The 21,192-nt window shown below is 37.2% G+C and overlaps 1 protein-coding gene across 2 annotated transcripts in view; it reads right to left on the bottom strand.

Annotated features, from left to right (window-relative positions):
- VPS45 (vacuolar protein sorting 45 homolog) overlaps window positions 1-21,192 on the bottom strand; it is a 66,695-nt gene that overhangs the window by 23,007 nt on the left and 22,496 nt on the right. For both annotated transcript variants that reach the window (XM_021688061.1, XM_044914141.1), the window contains exons 11-14: window positions 19,400-19,558; window positions 19,087-19,194; window positions 18,157-18,278; window positions 5,379-5,510 (exon numbers count right to left, since the gene is read on the bottom strand). In XM_021688061.1, the coding sequence (XP_021543736.1) occupies window positions 5,379-5,510; window positions 18,157-18,278; window positions 19,087-19,194; window positions 19,400-19,558 (521 nt within the window). The remainder of the gene's footprint in view (window positions 1-5,378; window positions 5,511-18,156; window positions 18,279-19,086; window positions 19,195-19,399; window positions 19,559-21,192) is intronic.

Here is a 21,192-nt window from a genome sequence, read left to right as displayed (position 1 = left end):
TAGTGATCTCAAGTTTTACTTAAGAAATCAGGGAAATCAAGTGACCTGTATCCCAGAAATATCCTGCAACAGGCATTTCCCACTCTGGAGGGATAGCAGTTTCTATATCAGCACATCACACTCCCAGCTACAAGACATGATTTTTTTTTCCTGATCCAATATCCCACTAATCCATATCCTTGAAGGGCAGCCCATATCACATTTTACATGATTCCAAGTATTAAAGGAGGACACTCATCAGTCACATCTAAAAGTATACTGTTTCATGATCACCAGTCTCTTAAAATACTACTTCTGTGCTGTACAGCTCTTGAGGTCAATGCTGTGTGGCACTTACTCCTTTGGACTTTTCCTTAAGAAATAACCCACATATTACAGGGGCACCTGGGTGGCTCAGTCGTTTAGCGTCTGCCTTCGGCTCAGGTCATGATCCCAGGGTCGTGGGATCGAGCCCTGCATTGGGCTCCTTGCTCAGCAGGGAAGCCTGCTTCTCCCTCTCCCACTCCCCCTGCTTGTGTTCCCTTTCTCGCTGTGTCTCTCTCTGTCAAAAAATAAATAAAAATCTTAAAAAAAAAAAAAGAAATAACCTATATATTACATAGGGAATTGTACAATAAGCCCCCTGCACAAAAATTAAACCCTAACAATTCACAGAAACAAATTCTTAAACTTTCTCTCCCCCAAAACAAGGTTCTTTGCTAGCTCACAGTAGCCCCACTATATCCAGTTATAAAACTGATTTAAAAAAATAATTAACCTTTCCACTTACTGAGAGTCTAAGATTTCAAAATATATTAAGAGTTGTAATCTTACTCAATATGCTAGTAATACCCAAGGTCGCCCACACTCATCACGAAAATGGAGCCCTTCCACTAAAAACTGAAGCTAAGTTACTTTCGATTACTTAAGCCTTTACAATAACTGATCTCTGAAATACAAATTCCATTATTATTTTTTTAAAAGATTTTATTTGACAGAGAGAGAGAGAGAGAGAGCACAAGCAGGGGGAGCGGCAGAGGGAGAGGACCCTGAGATCATGATCTGAGCTGAAAGCAGATGCTTAATCTACTGAGTCACCCAGGAGCCCCTTTTTTTTTTTTTTTTTTTTTACTGATTGTGATAAATTTCACTGTTTACCTATTAGCTAGAGGTTATATCTTTGTAAATATAAATGATAAACACCTGATTTTGGATCATTTATGTACTGTAAACTTTAACTAAATATTTTCCAGGTTGGCAATTACCACAGTAACTCCCTCCTTAAAAAGTTTCATTGGTTAGGACCAGTGAACAATCCTGCTCAAGATTTTTATTTATTTATTTATTTATTTATTTGCTTGCTTGCTTACTTGATAGAGAGATAGTGAGAGCAGGAACACAAGCAGGGGGAGTGGGAGAGGGAGAAGCAGGCTCCCCGCTGAGCAGGGATTATTTATTTATTTATTTATTTACTTACTTACTTACTTATTTGACAGAAAGAGAGATAGCGAGGGCAGGAACACAAGCAGGGGGAGTGGGAGAGGGAGAAGCAGGCCTCCTGCCGAGCAGGGAGCCGGATGCGGGGCTCCATCCCAGGACCCTGAGATCATGACCTGAGCCGAAGGCAGACACTTAATGACTGAGCCACCCAGGTGCCCCCCTGCTCAAGATTTTATCAAACCTTCTATTGCTAATGCTATTGGCTCAAACATAATTCAGGGTACTGCTTAGCATACTGTCAGGTCAGACAAAGAAATACCAAAGCTGGCTAGTTGGAAGAATCTAGTCTAGACCTTTTGCAAAGCAGCCTCACTTTCTTACTTTTACATAAAAGATTATTTAATTGCTCAAGAACCGGAAAGTATTTGGGGTTATAGAACTAATGTGATTAAAGAAAAATGAAGGATTCGAAAACATGAGGAAAGAAGAAATTAACAAAAACATCAGGCAAATTTGAAAAAGAGGCAAAATGAACTTATAGGCATAGAAATATAACCTTTGAAGTTAAAAACTGAATGGACAAATTAAACACAGATGAAGACAGAATTATTGAACTGGAATACTGATCTGAAAAAATTACACAGAAGGCAGCACAGAAAGATACGGATATATAAATGAGAGGTTAAGAGACAGATGAAGGCCTAACACATATCTCATAGGAGTTCCAAAAAGGGAGAACAGAGGAAACAGAAAAGCAGCAATGTTCAAAGAAATAATGACTGGAAAATTTCCAGTAATTATGCCAAACATGAATTTTCATACCAAGTAGCATAAATAAAAATAAATCCACATTTAGATACATAATACTGAAACAAGAACACCAAAGACAAAAAGATAATCTTAAAAAGAATCAGAGAAGAATATATTGTCCATAACCCCAAAAACAATTATAGTGAGAGGAGACTTCTTTTTTTTAAGATTTTATTTATTTATTTGACTTCTTAACAGCAACAATTAAAAATAATATTCTATTGCCTTCTAACTTTTAAGTGCTGAGAATAAATTATCAACCTGGATTTCTAAACTTAAACTAAGATGTTTTTAGAAAAAAAAAATCAAGTTGACCAGGAGCTGAAAGAACTACTAAAGGATATTTTTAGTAAGAAGAAGATTGGATCAGAAAGAAGGACCAGGGTGAAAAAGTGGGAGGAATGGAAAAGGGCAAATACATGGGTAAATCTAAATAAATAATAACTGAAAATAATGATGATGATTAATTTGGGGATTATAAAAACAAGATGGAACCAATATGCTGGACAATGATAGCTTGGGATAGTCAGTTGGGAGGAAGCTGATTAGAGATCCTTCACAGGATCCTTCCAAGATCCTTGTATTATTTGAGAAAGGCAGAAATAGATTACTTTTAACCTGTTTCTTATTCATCCAACAAGCATCCTTTAAAGGCAAGTAAAACTAATCTACGGTGATAGAAGTCATAATGGTGATTACTTTGCGGGAGTTGTGACAAGGAGGGGATATGAGGCATAAGGGAGACTTCCAGAGGTGCTGGTAACATTCTACTACTTGGTTTGGGTGGTGGTTACATAGTTATATTCACTTTGTCATATTTCATTGAGTGGTCTGCTTACCATTTGTATGCTTCTCTGTATGTAATGAAGTATGTAAATATATGTAATATTTCTATAAATTATAAAAGGAAACTATGGCACAGTTTACAAAATAAAATTTTGATAGATTATAAAGCTATAACTTTAAATGCAAGTCCTAAAAATGATGGAAAAAATAGAGGTTAGTATTTATATAATTTTGGCTGGAAAAGAACTAATAAGCATGACACCAAAGGCAGAAATCACTGGTAGCTTTGACTACATAAAAGTAAAAAATAAAATATAATAAAATAAAACCTTTATACAACAAAATACTGTGAATAATGTAAAACAAAAACATCAAACAAGGAAAACTACTTGCAAAAATATGTAACAAATGGTTAATATCCTTAATTATATAGATATAATTAATAAAATTACTGGGGAAAAAAGGAATACCCCAATTGCAAAATGGGAAAGAATATGAACTGGCAATTCAAAAAGAAATATATAAATGGCCAGTAATCTTTGGAAACTGACAAAGAGGGGTGCCTGGGTGGCTCAGCCATTAAACTTCTGCCTTCGGCTCAAGTCATGATCCTGAGGTCCTGGGATTGAGCCCTGCACGAGCTCCCTGCTCAGCCAGGAGCCTGCTTCTCCCTCTCCCACTCCCACTGCTTGTGTTCCCTCTCTAGCTGTCTCTCTCTCTGTGTCAAATAAATAAACGAAATCTTTAAAAAAAAAAAAAAAGAAAGAAACTGACTAAGAGTTTCAGTAATTTGCTTAAATTCATAAACAGTAAGAGGGAAAGTCAGGATTCAAACCCAGGTAATCTACTTTTCAATTAATATTTCTTTAATGAATGAATGATTATATATTTAACACTAAAAGATGTTTATATTTACATCATAGACTACAAAATTCAGGTCATAAAACAGAATGTAGAAGAAATCCCTTTTCTGCTGATACACTCATATAAATGTTTATACAGGCTTAGAAATAAAAGGTCTGAAAAGATCAAAGTGTAACAGTGGTGAGATTATGGGAGCTTTTTCTTTCTCTTTATATTTTCTGAATTAAAAGAATTTCAGAATGAATGTGTACTACTTCCACAGTAAAGGGGAAAAGTTACGTTAAAAAGCCAAATAATAATACAAAAGGAGGGGCGCCTGGGTGACTCAGATGGTTAAGCGTCTGCCTTCGGCTCAGGTCATGATCCCAGGGTCCTGGGATTGAGCCCCACATCGGACTCCTGGCTCAGCGGGAAGCCTGCTTCTCCCTCTCCCTCTGCCTCTCTCCCTGCTCATGCTCCCTCCCTCTCTCTCTCTATCTCTGTGTCTCAAATGAATAAATAAAATCTAAAAAAAAAAAAAATACAAAAGGAAAAAGTACACAAACACCTCTAATGACTCCCAATATATCCGTGCGTATGTACATGGCTCGGCATGGATCTCTCAGGGTCTCTAATCATTAAATTCAATTATCATGCCACGCTTCTCCAGTCTCCTCCTCCTGTCTTTCCTACCCTTAGTTTCCAAATTAATCTTCCTAAAATACTGTGACCCTCTTGTAATTTTACTGCTTAAATAACTTTCAATGATTCTTCATTTTCTAGACAAGAAAGTGAAGATTCCTCAGCCTGGACTTCAAGGCCTTTCACAATTACGGCATTCAGTCAACCCTCTCACTTATTATGCACATTCCAGCTGGTTGACTATTTGCCGTCCTTTCTCTATGCTTGTTGTCTATAGCTTCCGTAACTTGTTCATGTGGTTAACTCTGCCTAGTATGTTCTCTCCCTCATGTCCATTTTCTACCCAAGGTTCAGCTTATGCACTATCTTCTCCATGAAACATTTGCTAATTTTTCTTAGTCACTCTGATAATCCATGGCTCTTTAGTTTGTCTCTCTAGGCACTTATTTTTTTATTTTTTATGTTCTATCTTTCCTAATAGACAATGATTTCCTTGAGGTAGGATTTTAATCTTATTCATCTTTGTATTCTTCTTACTAAATACTTATTGAATGAATATAATTAATCAACAAAAAGAGAAAAACTCGCAGAATTCAAAACCATTATGTTTCAGTATATTCAAAGTGCCAGTCTGTGGCTATAACATTTCTCCTTTGAACACAGGAAATATAAATTGTTAATGGTACAGGCTGGTCCTTACTCTTCAGGTCTTTGACCTAACTGGCTGATTTATGAAGCTAAAGGAGTTAGATCCTTCATCTCTATTACACTATGAACTGATGCATTTTGGTCTACCAGCAGTTTATTCAGCTTTATAAATTTAAGCTTTATTCTCTAGGAAAGGGAACAGAGTCGTAGGACTGAATGTTCTCCCTTACCTTTTCGTGTTATGCACTGTGGTTCCTCCCAGGACAATCCTCACTCCAGGAGTGGTACGGTTCAGGTTATAAACTGTTAGAGCCTCTTCATAGGTGGCTCCTCCAATTATAAACACAATGATATCCTGAGGTCTGCAATAATGAAGAAAGTTAACATCATAGGATAAGAGGGGAAAAAGGCAAAGATTTGGTGTTACTATTATATGCACAGTTTTAATTTCTAAATCTTTCATTTTTGGTGGAGGAAGCAGAATTAAAGCAGAATAGAATAAAAGGCTTAAAAAAGTTTTAATTATCTGAAATTGGCAGGAAACAGAGCAGGAATTGCTGAATAGTGATTTGCTTTCTGTTTATGAGCGGATGTCTTATAATTTCTGTGCTGTGGATTTCAGAATAGCACAATAGTGTTTGCTGGAACCAAATGTAGAAATATTCTTTTATATTCAAGAGGCTGCAGAGTACTTCACTGTGCCATGATATCAATATAGCAGTAATTTATACTTGTACTACACAACTCCTTTCGTATATAAACCCTCTGTCAAATACTTAGTACAGTGTCATTACAATGGCCTCTGTCCAAGGACTTCAAAGTATTTTGGAAAGTACCAGTATATTAGGATATTCCCATAAGATGGAAACTAGAAACATTTAATATTTTGAGTGTAAAAAGAGAATGGGACATATAAATTAATGGCACTTCTGGGAACTCCACCTCTTCTTAAAATCTTTGTTTTCAAATCCTTTGATAAACCAAGAAAAAAAAAAAAAACCCTGTGAAAACAAACAAACAAAAAACTCTTGAGTATAGTTTTGATACTGGACATACTGACATATCAGCTCAGTCACTTGCCTCACTGTGTAGTTTTATTGTGTTCCAATCTTTATCAAAACAGCTTCATAACAGAAGAGCCTCCTATTGGCCCCTTCTGTAGATATCAACAAGAAGGAGACCGTATCATTTCAAAACAGTTTGCCTTGTTTTTCTTTTCTTATGCCACCAAAAGAAGATAAAATTACTTGATCTTAGCAAGCAAGTAATTTTGTTAATGACTTATTGGACATTATTTAAAACTACATCAAGTAGAAGCATCCATTTTGGAGGTTATAGCACAAAACTAAATAGAAACCTCTTTAATCATACAGGCTTATGTATAAATCATGGAAAACCCCCCCTACATTTCCCTTCTGTTTGTCTCTTTCTAAAACCTTGAAGGAATTAACTGAGAGAGTATTTATTCTTATGGCACTTCATGGAAACAGAATCAGATATTATGGCTAAAATTAAAAATGTTCAGATAATCTCTGAATTGCAGAGAAACCCAATAAAAGGCTCCCAATGATGAAAAGGTGGTTATTTTGCAATTAATTAGGTAGAGAGTCAATCATGGCATTTCTATGTGAAATGCCTGGAACTTAAAATCATGCTTTAAACACTAAAATTACTTTTTCTGAGAGAAAGAGAGAGAGAGCGAGCGTGAGCAGGGGCAGGGGGAGGAGGGAGAGAGAGAATCCCAAGCAGGCTCCATGCTCAGCATGGAGCCCAACATGGAGCTGGATCCCACAACCCTGAGATCATGACCTGAGCCGAAATCAAGAGTCGAATGCCCAACCGACCAAGCCACCCAAGTACCCCACAAACATACTTTTTAAGACAAAATAAGCATTTAAGACTACTCACCTGAAACAATGTATTTAGCAAAACAATGCTTAAGAGTTACCTACTGTTATATATTCTATAATCATTTTTGCTATTTTATTTTTTATTTTTTTGGAAAAGATTTTATTTATTTATTTGAGAGAGAGTGTGAGCTAGACAGAACACAAGCAGGGCGAGTGGCAGAGGCAGAGGGAGAAGCAGGCTCCCCGCTGAGCAGGGAGCCCAATGTGGGGCTCAATCCCAGGATCCTGGAATCATGACCTGAGCTGAAGGCAGATGTGTAACTGACTGGGCCACCCAGGCGCCCCGATTATTTTAAAATATACTATTTTTGACTAGATAAATGTTTGCATATAATATAAAATACAAAAGGGTATACTATAAAAAAAGTGAGTTTCCCTCCCACCACAGTGCTCTTCCACTTCAGTTTCAATGTAGAGGCAAACACTACTACTTGCCTTTTATGTGTCCTTTCGGAGATATTGTCTATGTGTATATATAAGTAATTATATGCATAAATACATATTCACACACATATATACACACTACACATATAGGTATATATACGTATAGCACACACACACATACATATACACAAGTAAAGCATTTTATGTGCACTGTTCTGCTCCTTGTCCTTATCTTGGATCTAGTGTGCATTTTAAATTTTGGTAGATATCACCAAGTTGCTCCACAGATGTCATTCCACCAGTAACTCAGGAAAGTGCCTATTTCTCCCCATCCTTTCAGCACCATGTATTATCAAGGCTTTTGGTCATTTTAAGTTAATTAAGTTGATCACCTGTTCCTCCTTTATATACTTTCTTCACTTGGTTTCCAAGACATCACATTCTTGGTTTTCTTACTTCGTTAGTTGCTCTTTTTCAGTGTCCCTTAATGGCTTCACCTTATCTCCCTGACATCTTAATGGTGGAGTCATTGGTCTTCCTTTCTTCTTCATCTACACTTACTCTCTAGATCTACTTTGCCTAATGTAGTTACCATCAGCCACATATGGCTATTTAAATTTAAACTAATTAAAATAAAATAAAATATTCAGTTCCTCAGTAGAACTAGCCACATTTCAAGTGCTCAATAGTCACATGTGGCTAATGACTACCTTATAAGATGGCACCAATAGAGCACATTTCCATCATTGTAGAAAGTTCTATTAAACTTATCGATCATCCCTAGATGATCACACCCAAGTTGTATGGTTTTAAATACACCTCTCTGCCGATGACACCCAAATCTCTATATCTAGCCCAGACAGACCTGTCTCCTAAATGCCACATTTCTACTAGATGTTTAATAAATTTCTCAATTCAAATGTTCTAATTCCTCATCTCCCCCAAGCTTGTTTCACCCATAGCTTTCCTCATCTTAGTTGATGGCCAGTCTATCTTTTCAGTTGCTTAGGATAAAAACTTTGGAGTCATCCTAACTCCTCTGGAATGAAGCAGATAAGTTAGAGACATAGTGAGAGAAAGAGAGGGAGAAATAAGCAGTGGCCACACCATGAAAGGCCTTGAGTCTTATATTTCATGGGGGATCACTGAATCACTGAAGGGATATAACAGGTTACCATGATCAAATTTGCTTTTTTGGACAATTCTGGCAGCTGTGTGAGAATGAATTGGGGGATGCAGGGGGGGAAAAGATGGAGAACAAAAGGCCACTGTAAGACTTCTAGAAAGATATGATGAAAAATGGGACTAAAGAAATACCAGGAGTGGAGAGGAGGGACTGGATATAGGAGACAAAAAAAAAAAAAAAAGGACTCTTCAGTATTTGGTCAATGGTTAAATATGGAGGATGAGAACAAAGGACAGTCCACGATAACTTTAAGTTTTCTGGTTTTGGTGACTAGGTGTAGTGGTTTAGGTTTGAGGAAAAAAAGCAAGACTGATTTCCTGAAAGACAAAAACATGTGTTGGAGATACCTGTGGAACATCCCAGCAGAGATGTCCACTAAATATATTATCTGGACATTTAGGCCTAATGATTTCCCTGAATACAGGTGGCAGCTGAAGCCATGGAAATAGATGAGTTCGACCAAGGGAGAGCGTGTAGAGTGAGAAGAGAATCGAAAGACAGAGCTTTGGAGAGTTTTTAACAGCCACAGAACAAGCAAGATGAACAGCCAGCAAAGGCAACTGAGAAGGAAACTGTCAGAAAGGTAGGAGGAGAACCAGAAGGGAGAGGCCAAGGGACAAGTGACTTTCAAGAAGAACAGAATGGTTAACAGTGTGAGAACAGTCGGGTAAATAAGGTGAGGACTGAAAGAGACCACTGTGTGTGCTGTTGTATATGAATTTGTAAGAAAAGTCTTAGTGTATTATAGTGGAGTAAGAAGCCAGGGTGCATGGATTGAAGAAGACAGTGACTTCATCCAGGAAGCTTGACTGTGAAAGAAAGGAGACAGGTTAGAGGAGAGCCCGGATTCAAGGGCTTTATACTTACTGCTTGTTTAATAGGAGAAACCCAAGTATGCTTGTAGTCTGTGGGAAAGTAGTTAGACGAGGAGAAGCTGAAAATATAGGAGGCAGGGAGAGAAAGGGAGCAAGCAAATAATCAATACAGGAAGGCTGCAGAAGAGATGGTAGGAGTCTAAAACTAGAGCGCGGACAGAATGATTAGCTCTAAATAGGAAAAAGGATGTATTTCCTTTAGAACGGAGGAAGGACATAAAGGTAGGTATATGTAAATAAGTTTATAAATATGGGGGCTAGACACTGAGGGAGTTAATGTCTGACAGATTCAATTTTTTTTTTTCTAGGAAACACTGCTGTGGGCTGGGGTGGGTTAGGTGATTTGGAGAGAATGGAAAACATTCAAAACTGATGTGGAGAAACAGACAAAGAGAAAGAACTAAGGATGCATAAAAGTTTGAGTATCTGGGAAGGCCCAACTGAGTTTAGAAACAATGAATTTGTAGTGGCACTAATCCATAATTTGTGTGATTTCCTCTAGTATCACAGAGAAGTAGATACTAAGTTATTAATCCAATATTAATCTAGTGCTTTAGAGGCTGCAGGGAAAGAGGTTCTTTGTAACTTACAAGAAAGCATTACCTGAATCACTAAAATACTCTACACCATCAAGGTTTCTTTCCTTCAAGTCCTTGCCTCCAGTTACTGGCCAGCTTTCTCTTGCTGTGAAAGGTCATTTGCTTAGGAAATGTTGCATGATTATGACAGTAATATTTTTCTACCAAGTATGATGAACTCTTAATTATTCAAGGACTGAATATTCAGGTAAAATACAGGTTCTCTTCTTTTTCTCCAACTGATAGGTATTGTTTCGGTTCTGACTAATCTTTCTACAGAAGGGGAAAGGGAATATGAACAGCTAAGACTCAAGTTCAGTTCTTGTCAGACTCTTTAGGAATCGATTTCATAAGGGGATCAACTAAGCTACAGTTGGCTATAATTTTAAATAGCGACATGAGTCTCTGTAACCTTTATCATTGTATTACCCTCATGGATAGATACAATTTCTTTTCAACCAAATTTCAAAGAATGTAAATTTTTAATTCTTCCCACTCTATTGGTTCTAGAGTACCAATGAGCTGAGATAATAATGGCTTCTCAAATATAGTCATAACTGGTTTAATATTCATTAAAGGATGTGAAGAATGAGTTCTGTGGAGAAGAAAAATCCAATGTTGCAAGAATGTGCTGTCGAGGAGACAGAAGACATTCTGCCAATTGTTTGGTCTATGTTGTAACTATCTGGGTGTCAGCCTAGGTAGAAACAGGAAAAAAAAAGTAGTTGCAGTGTTCAGAAGTAATAAAATCTTCAAAGCTGAAATGAAATTCTATTCTCAGAAAATGAGTATTTTTTTTTTTCTTTACAGGGAGATTCCACATGCAATAATACTCTTTATGTTGAGGGGCAACCCTAGGCTGACACTCATTATGCAGTTTATCTTGAGTAAATACTCATTAATTGCACAGATTATTTCATTAAGAAGAAGGGAAGGAAGTTTCTCCCTTGCAGGGGTACAGTGACTGATGAGAGGAACCGGACAGTAACATTTTTGAGCTCCTGATCTGGTAAGTCAATTTAAAAAGCAGCTGAGCAGACAAACAAGGATCATCCAGGAAAAGAGATGCTGCTTCTCTATAGCTGCCCTCTGCCCATCATCTGCCTCAAGAGTACGTCTGTCTCTTGTGGAAAAGAAAGGCAAGAACTGGGAAGGAATAAACTCAAGCAGACTCCTAGAAGAGTGCAAGAACTCTATCCTTTAGTCTGATAATTTCAGGGTGCCAGAGTATTTTCGTATTACTGGAGAGGGAAGAAAATGTCGCAGATGGTAACTGTGGGTGTAGGTTATATTAATATAAGGACAAAACTTAGATACTGGGATAGATTCTTACAGCTTGACTTAATTGTGTACCTAAAAAGATGACTATGTTACATTTGGTTATGAAAACATTAATAAATGTTTTCCTGAACCTCCTACTACTTACTCAAGCTGGCTTAAGGAGGAACATCGATGGGGAAAAAAATACAACGCTGACATTTTTCCTTTTCTTTTCTTTCCCTGGTGAATTTTAAAAGTAGATGTTCTGATGAGGCCAATGGCAAAATACACAACAAATCATTTTTATATGATGACTGAAGCTAAGTGGAATACACAAGTTCAATTCTTTGTACACATCTTCCTGTGCTCTGTAATTCACTCCAGCAACCGAAGGCATTAATTAATTCAGGCAGCAAACATTAGATAGAGAATAGCAGCCAGTTCATGCTGCATATAGATATACAAGGACATCTTGAGAACTCAACCAATTTACATCTTATTTTATTATAAAAATAAACATTTTTCACATATAGAATTTTGGAAATCATTACTTCTATACATGAATAAACGAAGTAGAAAACCTTAAGCTTTTAAGAGGCAATATTTTATCTACTTTGTGGACCATTACACTTATGGCTAAAATTCAAATTTTTGAGTTCTTAGGGATAATAAGGATCTTAGGAGCATTTACTGTAGGAAAAAAGGCCAATGGAAAAGGACTGCTGTCTATTATAGAAACAAAATGAACTGCTGCAACAAGATTCCACTAAATTTATGTAAATGTGAAAAAGTACTTCCTTTTGAATTGACTGTGGAACGCATGACCAGATAGCTCCATTCTCTCACCAAATGTTTAAGTTGCTTGTTTTTATGAGGGACAAGGAGCAATTCTGGAGTGAGAAAGAAAAATGAGGCTGCTAAATAGAATAGGTGGGAGTCCCATCTGCAGAAGAAAGATCAAAACTCAATTTGTAGATATGGCTATACTGCCAAACAAGTTAACCACATATTTAATAGCTAAGGGCTAAAACAATTCTACAGGTGTTCCTGATTTCAAAGTTGTATTCTTGCCACATCTTCTTTGATACTTCCTAATAACAACAAAACCAAGGAATTCTATCACGATGAGACTTAAATTATCACAAGGATGACTAAAATCAATGACTCTTCTCAATGTGATGATCCAAGACAGCGGCTAGAACTGAGAGTGAGGCCTAGTGGATGTAGAGCCAAAATATTGTAGAGCATTACTGGCAAACTGTAAAAATCTAAATTTTCTGGTAACATCAACCAAATTTATTCTCTAGTTTAAATTTTCCAACTGTAAATCTTGTCATATCAACTGTTATAGATGCTTACATGAGAAATTCGACACCTATCGAACACCTATTTGTAAAGGACTGTGTTAAATATTGTGAAAAACCCAAATACTAATATAGTTCTTACTTCAAGAAAATGATACTTAATACAATATCAATATCTAATGGGACAGACAGATCGGTATACAACTAACTACTGTCTCAATATCCAGAGGTAACCATGCTTAACACTTTCTTGTTAATTCTTTCTGAAGTATGTATAGTATACATAAAGATATGCGTGCTTGCATATATATTACATACATACTATGGATAGTTGAGCAGACTTGTTTATATACACATGTGTATATAATAATATTTATGCTTAGATATGGGTTTTTATTTTTTACACAAAAAGGATATTATAGCATTTTGCTTTTCTATCCAATATATCTTAGAAAGTTTTTATATCACCCCATGAAGAGTTACGCTATTTTTTTTTTTAAAGATTTTATTTATTTATTTGACAGAGAGAGAACAGCGAGAGAGGGAACACAAGCAGGGGAAGTGGGAGAGGGAGAAGCAGGCTTCCCGCTGAGCAGGGAGCCTGATGCAGGGCTCGATCCCAGGACCCCGGGGTCATGACCTGAGCTGAAGGCAGACGCTTGACGACTGAGCCACCCAGGTGCCCGAGTTAGGCTATTTTTTTTTTTTTAAGATTTTATTTATTTATTTGACAGAGAGAGACACAGTGAGAGAGGGAACACAAGCAGGGGGAGTGGGAGAGGGAGAAGCAGGCTTCCCACGGAGCAGGGAGCCCGATGCGGGGCTCGATCCCAGGACCCTGGGATCATGACCTGAGCCGAAGGCAGACGCTTAACGACTGAGCCACCCAGGCGCCCCGTTATTCTATTTTTTAAGAATGCATAGCACTGTACTGTAATTTAGGTAACCAGTCCTCTATTGATGGATATTTAGCCTGTTTCTGTTTTTTTTTTTTTTTAACTGTTACAAATAATGTTTCGGTAACTATCCTTGTTTATATGTCTTTTTGTACTTGCACAATATATCTAGACAGCAAACTTTTAGAAGCAGAATGTTCAGTAGGTCTTTTCAAGGCCTCTGCAGTCTACCTGCTGTTAAGCAGGGCCAGAAGGTGGCGTAGGCATCTTCTGTGCCCTGTCCTGTTGTTTCGGAACCAACTTCTCTGCCTTCTTCAATGTCTCCGTTATGTTAGAAGCTCATGATGCGGTTGCACTGTTTTCTCCTGACCTCCTTTCCTGGTCACTCTCTTATTCCTTGAAGATTTTAGCTCTGGTTTACTGTCCTCCTTTTCACTGCTGTTCCTTTCAGGATTTTCAGTGACTTTCATATCAATGTGGATTACTCATCTCACATCCTGGTCTTCTCACCCAGGATGATGTGTTCTTCCATCCCTCATAACCAACACCCATGATTATAACCTAAACTCCTTCACTTTAAGTATCTGCATTGTGAAATCTTGCATTCAAGATCTCTTCCTTCAACAACAAGCTCAACTTCTAATTCACTTACACTAATACTTCTACTATAATAATTCTTTGACCTCATCAAGACCACTAATTCACTCAACAATACCTTATTTACCATCTAATACCCTCCTTCTGTTTTCAGTTCCCCAAATCCAGGTTGGGCCTAGCTGCCAGCCTTATCCTCATTTAAGCTAGTACAGCCAAAAGTTGCTGGAGAAAACCACACAACTAGGCTCATGGGCTCTATTTTAAAGGTTTTATTTATTTATTTATTTGGGAGCGGGGAGAGAAAAAGAGGGGGGGAGGGGCAGAGGGAGAGGGACAAGCAGACCCTGCACTGAGCGTGGAGCCCACTTGGGGCTTGATCTCAACACCCTGAGATCATGACCTGAGCTGAAATCAAGAGTCCGTCGCTTAACCGACTGAGCCACCAAGGTGCCCCTCTATTTTAAATTAATGACCATAAAACTCTAATGGGCACTCAATTTGGCTAGAAGTCCTACTTACATTTCCCTAGTAAATCTGATTCCTGGCCTGCAAGATGACAGTTTCACAATGTTTTCTCTTTTTACCCACTACCTCAGTTGATAACTTGACATTGTATTTTACTGAGAAAATAGAAGCAATCAGCTTAGATTGTCCCATATTCTCACCATCAAAATTGTTAAAAAGAAAAAAGTACCTCTGTTTCTATCAAAGGCTCCTCTGCTTATGCTCTGGATCCCTTAAAGACTTGTGCAGTTCTTCCTCTTTCTCTTCAGCATTTTTTTTTTTTAAAGATTTTATTTATTTATTTGCGAGAGAGAGAATGAGAGACAGAGAGCATGAGAGGGAGGAGGGTCAGAAGGAGAAGCAGACTCCCCGCTGAGCAGGGAGCCCGATGCGGGACTCGATCCCGGGACTTCAGGATCATGACCTGAGCCGAAGGCAGTCGCTTAACCGACTGAGCCACCCAGGCGCTTGTCTCTTCAGCATTTTTGACTTTTCTTTCTTTAGGGTAATTCTCATTAGATTACAATCTCATCAGATATGCTCTAGAATCTCTTTCCCTTGAGTACACACTCTCTCCTAGCTACCATCCCATTTCTCTGACACCTTCATGCAAAATTTCTTTAAAAGTGTTATATACATTTGTTATCTCTATTTTATCTTACATCCCATAACCCTAATTTGGTTTCTAATCTCCCGGAAACTGGGAATAGGTCACCAAAGACCTTCGTGTTGCCATATCTGATGGATTCTTCACCGTTTTCACCTTTACCTCTCAGAAGACTAGACTCAGGTTACCACTTGCTTCTTCGTCTGTATGACACTATGCTCTCCTGGTTTTCTTTCTATCTTTATGTCTCCTCCTCCTCAGTCTCCATATCTGGCTCCATGTCTTCCACTCAATCCTCAGTCCTAGGCTCTCTTCTTTTCTTTCTATGCTCTCTCCCTAAGTGATCTTATATATCTTATATCCCATAGCTTTAAATATCGCCAAAATCTTGTTGACTCCCAATTTATTATCCAACATTTCTACTTGGGTATAGGCATCTGCAACTTAACAACTTGATTGCCCCCCACCCCAACCTGAGAGTTATTCTTCACTTCTCTCTTATTCTATGGTAAGAGGGTAAGAGTAGATAATCTCTTTAGTGGAGTAGATGACTCCATTAAATAAGTCTATTGATTCTTTCTCTCCCAGCCTCCTTATCCAAACCTCTTTCATTCCTTACCTGTACTATTATAACGGCCTCCTAAGTAGTCTCCCTGCTTCTATTTTTGCCTTCAAATATCCATTCTCAAAAAAAAAAAAAGAAAAGAAATCAATTCTCCCTAGAAGATGATCCTTTAATAAGTAATTCAGTTCATGTCACTTATGTCTAAGCTCTTTAATGGTTTCCTTTGACATTTAAAATTTAAAAACCTTCTTAAGACCCTATGTAATCCAGCTCCTACTTATTTTTTCAACTTATTTCCTCCTTATTCACTATGCCCCAACCACACTGGGTTTCTTTCCGTTCCATGAACTTGCCAAGTTCTCTCTTCAAGGCCTTTGCTCCAGTGTTCCCTCTGCTTGGGATGCTTTTTCTCTTAATTGTTATGTGATTGGCTCTGTCTTGTAATTCAAAGCTCATCTTTTTTTTTTTTTTTAAGATTATTTATTTATTTGAGAGAGAGAGGAAGAGCACAAACAGGCGGAGTAGCAGGTAGAGGGAGAGGGAGAGAAGCAGGCTCCTCGCTGAGCAAGGAGCATGATGTAGGGCCTGATGCGGGGCTCGATGCGGGGCTCGATCCCAAGACCCTGGGATCATGACCGGAGCCGAAGGCAGACGCTTAACCAACTGAGCTACCCGGGTGCCCCTTCAAAGCTCATTTTAAATAGCATTTCCTCAGAGAGGTTCTCTCCATTTAAAACAGCCCCCCCACTTCTACAAAGTTACTTTGTAGCTTATTACACTATTTATTTCCTCAATAGCACTTATCTCATTCAAATCATAGTCTTTATTTGTTTACTAGCTTACTGTCTCCTTCATGTAAGTTCCTATAAGGGCAGGTAACTTGTCTTTCCTGTTTTATTTCCCCAGCATTTACAACAGTTTTTGACATACTGAAGACACTCAATAAATATCTGTTATATAAAAGGATGCAGCAATTGAATTATTAACTATATTTGTATTTAGGTAATAGTGACAAATGCTAACAGATGCTGACAACTGATAAATGTGCATTTTGTTGGAAAAGCATCATTCTGAGCTTTGTTCGGAAATGAATCACCCAAATTAGAAAGGTTTGCTGTTATGAACTAATCATACACAATATACTTTTCTGGTGGTGTATGGTGTCTCTTTAGTAATACATAGCTAATTGATAATTCTTATATGAAATTCATGAAAAAGTATTATTTTTACTTCTATCATACTAATTAGAAGGCCATTTAATAGACTTATACTGTTTTTGAAAAAGCCTCTAAGATAGGTAAATAGCTTTAGCTGGTTTGCATTCTTTCCACTTAGCTGACATTTCTGAATCTTGACGCCAAGGTCCTTAAACATTTTATCTGAATGAATGTACTGTCTGAATTTAACCCCAGATATTCTGCCTCTCAACCTTGGATTTTTTAAAAGATCTTTCTTTTCTGTTGTTACCAAATTACAGAGGTTTTTTTTTTTAAAGGAACAAAATGGAAAAAAAAATATTTTATCATATAAAAGAGTCATCTTTTTCCTTTCAGAAGTTTATTATATCTATAAAACACTATTCTTCCAAGACTCTTAGGTTATGATTAGCTGAAATAATTGAAGAAGTCTACCAACAGTAACAATTTGCACATCAATCTATCCCATTACATATATTAGGTTCTTTATAATATGTGGTCCCAGTAAAAAATACACAAGAATATAATTTATAACAAAGTAGACTTTGTGTATATTTAAAATTTCAGGTTGATCTAAGTAAGTTGATCTGGACGAGTTTTGTTTTTATTAAAACTAACAGACCACTCGATTAAAATGACGATTAATTCCTTCCTTTGGTTAATACCCCAAAAGCAAGCCATCCTTTGCTTCTGTGTAACAAATGGCCTCTGTTAATTAGGTCTCAGTTCGTATGCTGGCCACATTTGGCAAAGTCCAGTCCTCACCAAAAATAGTAACAACCTGCTCTGGATGGCAACCAAGCAGCAAATCTATTTTTGGCCTTAATTTTTGAAACTCCAAATGTTAAATGCCATGGAACTGAACCTTAAATGGCATAAGTAAACTCATCTGATATCAAAGGACAGAATACAAGTATATGGGATACTTCAAAACACCTGTTTCTTTATTCCAAAAGAAATAATCTTGCAGGCTTAGTAGGTGAATCTAACCCTGACACATGTAAAACCAAAAGAATCTCAGAACTGAAAAAACAGGAGAAGGAGGAGTAGAGCAATATCATCTTAGTTGTTGTCTCTTACAACCCTCCACATTTCCTATTTTCTTAGTGTTTCTGGTTTTTATTATTAGTATCTTAGTTACCTTACCTGTCTCTGAGTGTGCTGGGGCCTAGATAAGGGTACACGTTTTCCTTAAGCTTTCCTTTGATGAGATGGTCCAGGGTCTCATGTAGGAAAGGTTGATGTTGAGTATACACATTTTCTACTCCCTAAGACAGGGGAAGATGATTCTTATATCATTTTGGGGGAACTTGCAATATAACAGTTAATGATACTCATCAGAAAAGGACATGCACTCAAGAGGGATTTCATGGGATAGATTCAAATGGGAATTTTCTGGTTAAATAACTTAAAAATTTCTTTTCATCAATTAGAAATGTTCTAATCTCATAAAAATACTTTGTAACTTAAGCCTAGCTATTATAAAAGAATTTCGAAAATGGAATTGCTTAAATCCTTTATCATCTTTTCAGTGATTCTTATCCTTTTGTGAAAATGTTATAGGGTAGGTAGAGCAAATAAAAGGAAAAGACCACATAGAAAAGGAGTCAAGAAACACTCAGGTAAATGGAAACATTTCAGGAAACATAAGAAAGGCTTGCGGATTAAAACTAATTTTTTTTACCATTTTAAGAAAATAGTAATTTTAAAAGATCTACAGTTGTTTGCTTCATCTTTAATTTCCTTCAAAGAAAAACAACCAAACAAATCTTAAATGATAAAGAAATGGAGTAAAACAGCTATAACCAACAGAACTGTCTGTTTTACTCTGGGGTATTTCCTGGAAATATTCTATTATTCCCTGTTCAGCTGCTCAGTCCAATGCTGATGCTGCTCCCATACAGAAAGCATTTGAAGAAAAAGCTTTTGGGAGATGTCTGTTTTAATTTCATTTAATTGACATAGTACTAAATTAGCAGCAATCCTGAAGTTACTCTGAAGATCTTATTTATTCACTCTCAGCCGCAGGGGCTTCCACTGTTTCTCATTTAGTAAAGTATAGAGGACATGCCATACCTTCAATCCTTTGAGGAACTGTTTGGTGATAGCCACAGCATCTTTGGGGCTGAAAAGGTCACTTCCTCTGACCCGTTTACCACCATATTCAACTACTGCAGACACAAGCTATTAGGAAAAAAGAGAACCAGCTCTTATTGCTTGGGGATCAGGAAACTCATTTCATAAGAAAATACCTTTATTAAGGAAATGAAGACATGAGAGGACATAATTATACATTTCTGTAAGTAAAAGCAGTATGATTTGTCAGAACTAAGAATATAATAATAGAGTTGCTAGCTGTTTGGTGGGATTAATATATAAATTTGGTTACCTTTCGATACTTCTCAGAAACACCTTTATTCCTGAGGTCCATCATTAGTCCTGGTAGGCTATTGCTGCTGTGTCGCTCATAATGTAGAGCATAAAGCATCACCAGGCGGGCAGCATCAAACTCTGTCACTTTGGGGTTCTGCAGGAGCCTCTTTACATTCTGAAAAAACGAAGAGCTGATATTTATCTCCCCTTCACCTGAGTGATGTATAAGATCTTAAGTCTAGTAAGTCTAATGAATGGCAGTGATGCATCTGAGTTCATGACTAAGATTACTACAATGGCAATGTACAGGTTATAGGTTTAGCAATTGTTTCAACTACAGAAAATTAAATGCCTTTGCCCAAGACAAGAATTTCCCATTGCAATTGCTTTAGGACAAAAATGAATTTAACTATGGATAGTTCCTTCTTTCTTTCCTTTGATGAGATGGTCTATGGTCTCATGTGGGAAAGGTTGCAGTTTCCTTGCTGAAACAAGGAACATATACTATTTCCACCATTTCAATCAACACAGCACACAACAGAACTGACCCGTTGACTTGCAAAACTATTGCTTAGCATTAGTGACTGACCAGTGAAATGGAGACAAGTTGGTAGAATTTTATGTAGAAGGACTGGGCTTAATCTCCAAGAAGCATCAGATGTAACAATATGTTTCCACATGCCTTTCAGAGATATGAGTATGTAAAGAAAATGAGTGTGTAACCTCTAAATTGAACACTTGTGATCTTAAGAGGGCAGGTATTGACTGCAAAGGAAGCTGGACAAAATCATTTAGGTTTTGTCAATCCTCATATTAAGGAACTTCCCCATAGTACGTATTTATGCTTATTATGCAGCAGAACAAATTAATTCAAGCCAAGAACTACTCTGTGATCCCCCTCTAAGCATACGGCACTATGCCAGGCACTGGAGGATATAGAGGTGAGTTAAACACAGTTTCTTTCCTCAGTGAGTTCACAGACAAGGTGAAGGGGAATGAAACAGTTACAGCCTATTCTGCTACAAAGCACGTTTCTTGAATGCACTTTAACTCTATGAGATCATTAAATATGGGAATGGTGTCAGTTTAACACAGAAGGTATAATGGCTTATACGTAGTTTTTCCAGTATGTTAGTATTAAGAAGGAAATAGGGCCAAGCTTCCTCTTTAAGAGGAAGCTTTAACACTATGTTAAGAAGAAAGGATGTAAACCCTACACAAGAGTTTTCTGCAAGAAGTAGCTGGTTTTGTAGCTTTAAGAGCTGTTATATTTTCCACTGTATTATCTGGGGAAAGGGCAAGTGCATGAAAAGGATGTGAAGAAATTTCTCTGAGTTAAAAAGCAAACAAAATGACAGCCAAAAACTGACTGATATCCCCATATTGTATTTTTAATTTTGGTGAAACTAGTTTGTATAGAAGCAAAAGTTTTTCTGACCTTACATCTTGAAGAATAAAATGTGAGCCCCAGGAGTAAGGAAGGCTACAAAGGATGGACTGAGTATATTTCTAGGTACAAATGTCTGTGGAGATTTAACTGTGCTAATATTTTTATTAGGACTGTCACTATTTTTATTAGGGCTTTGATTACAAAGTTATATAGACTTTTTTTTAGTTATGTGGATTTTAAGTGACCTGCTTATAATCCTATTTTCCCATAATACTTGTTTATTTTTAGTACATGATTTTGCAGAACTGGAGGTTTTTCAGGAAAACACGTGGTATTATAGCAGAAACATATGTATGCAAAAAACAAAACAAGAAACAGAAACTGAGAATCAGCACAATGCGGGGAAGGGGACACAGAGT

This window comes from Neomonachus schauinslandi, chromosome 4 (assembly GCF_002201575.2).
Source record: "Neomonachus schauinslandi chromosome 4, ASM220157v2, whole genome shotgun sequence".
Taxonomy (NCBI): domain Eukaryota; kingdom Metazoa; phylum Chordata; class Mammalia; order Carnivora; family Phocidae; genus Neomonachus; species Neomonachus schauinslandi.
Note: the sequence above shows the minus strand (reverse complement) of the source record. Positions and strands in the feature narration are given on the sequence as shown.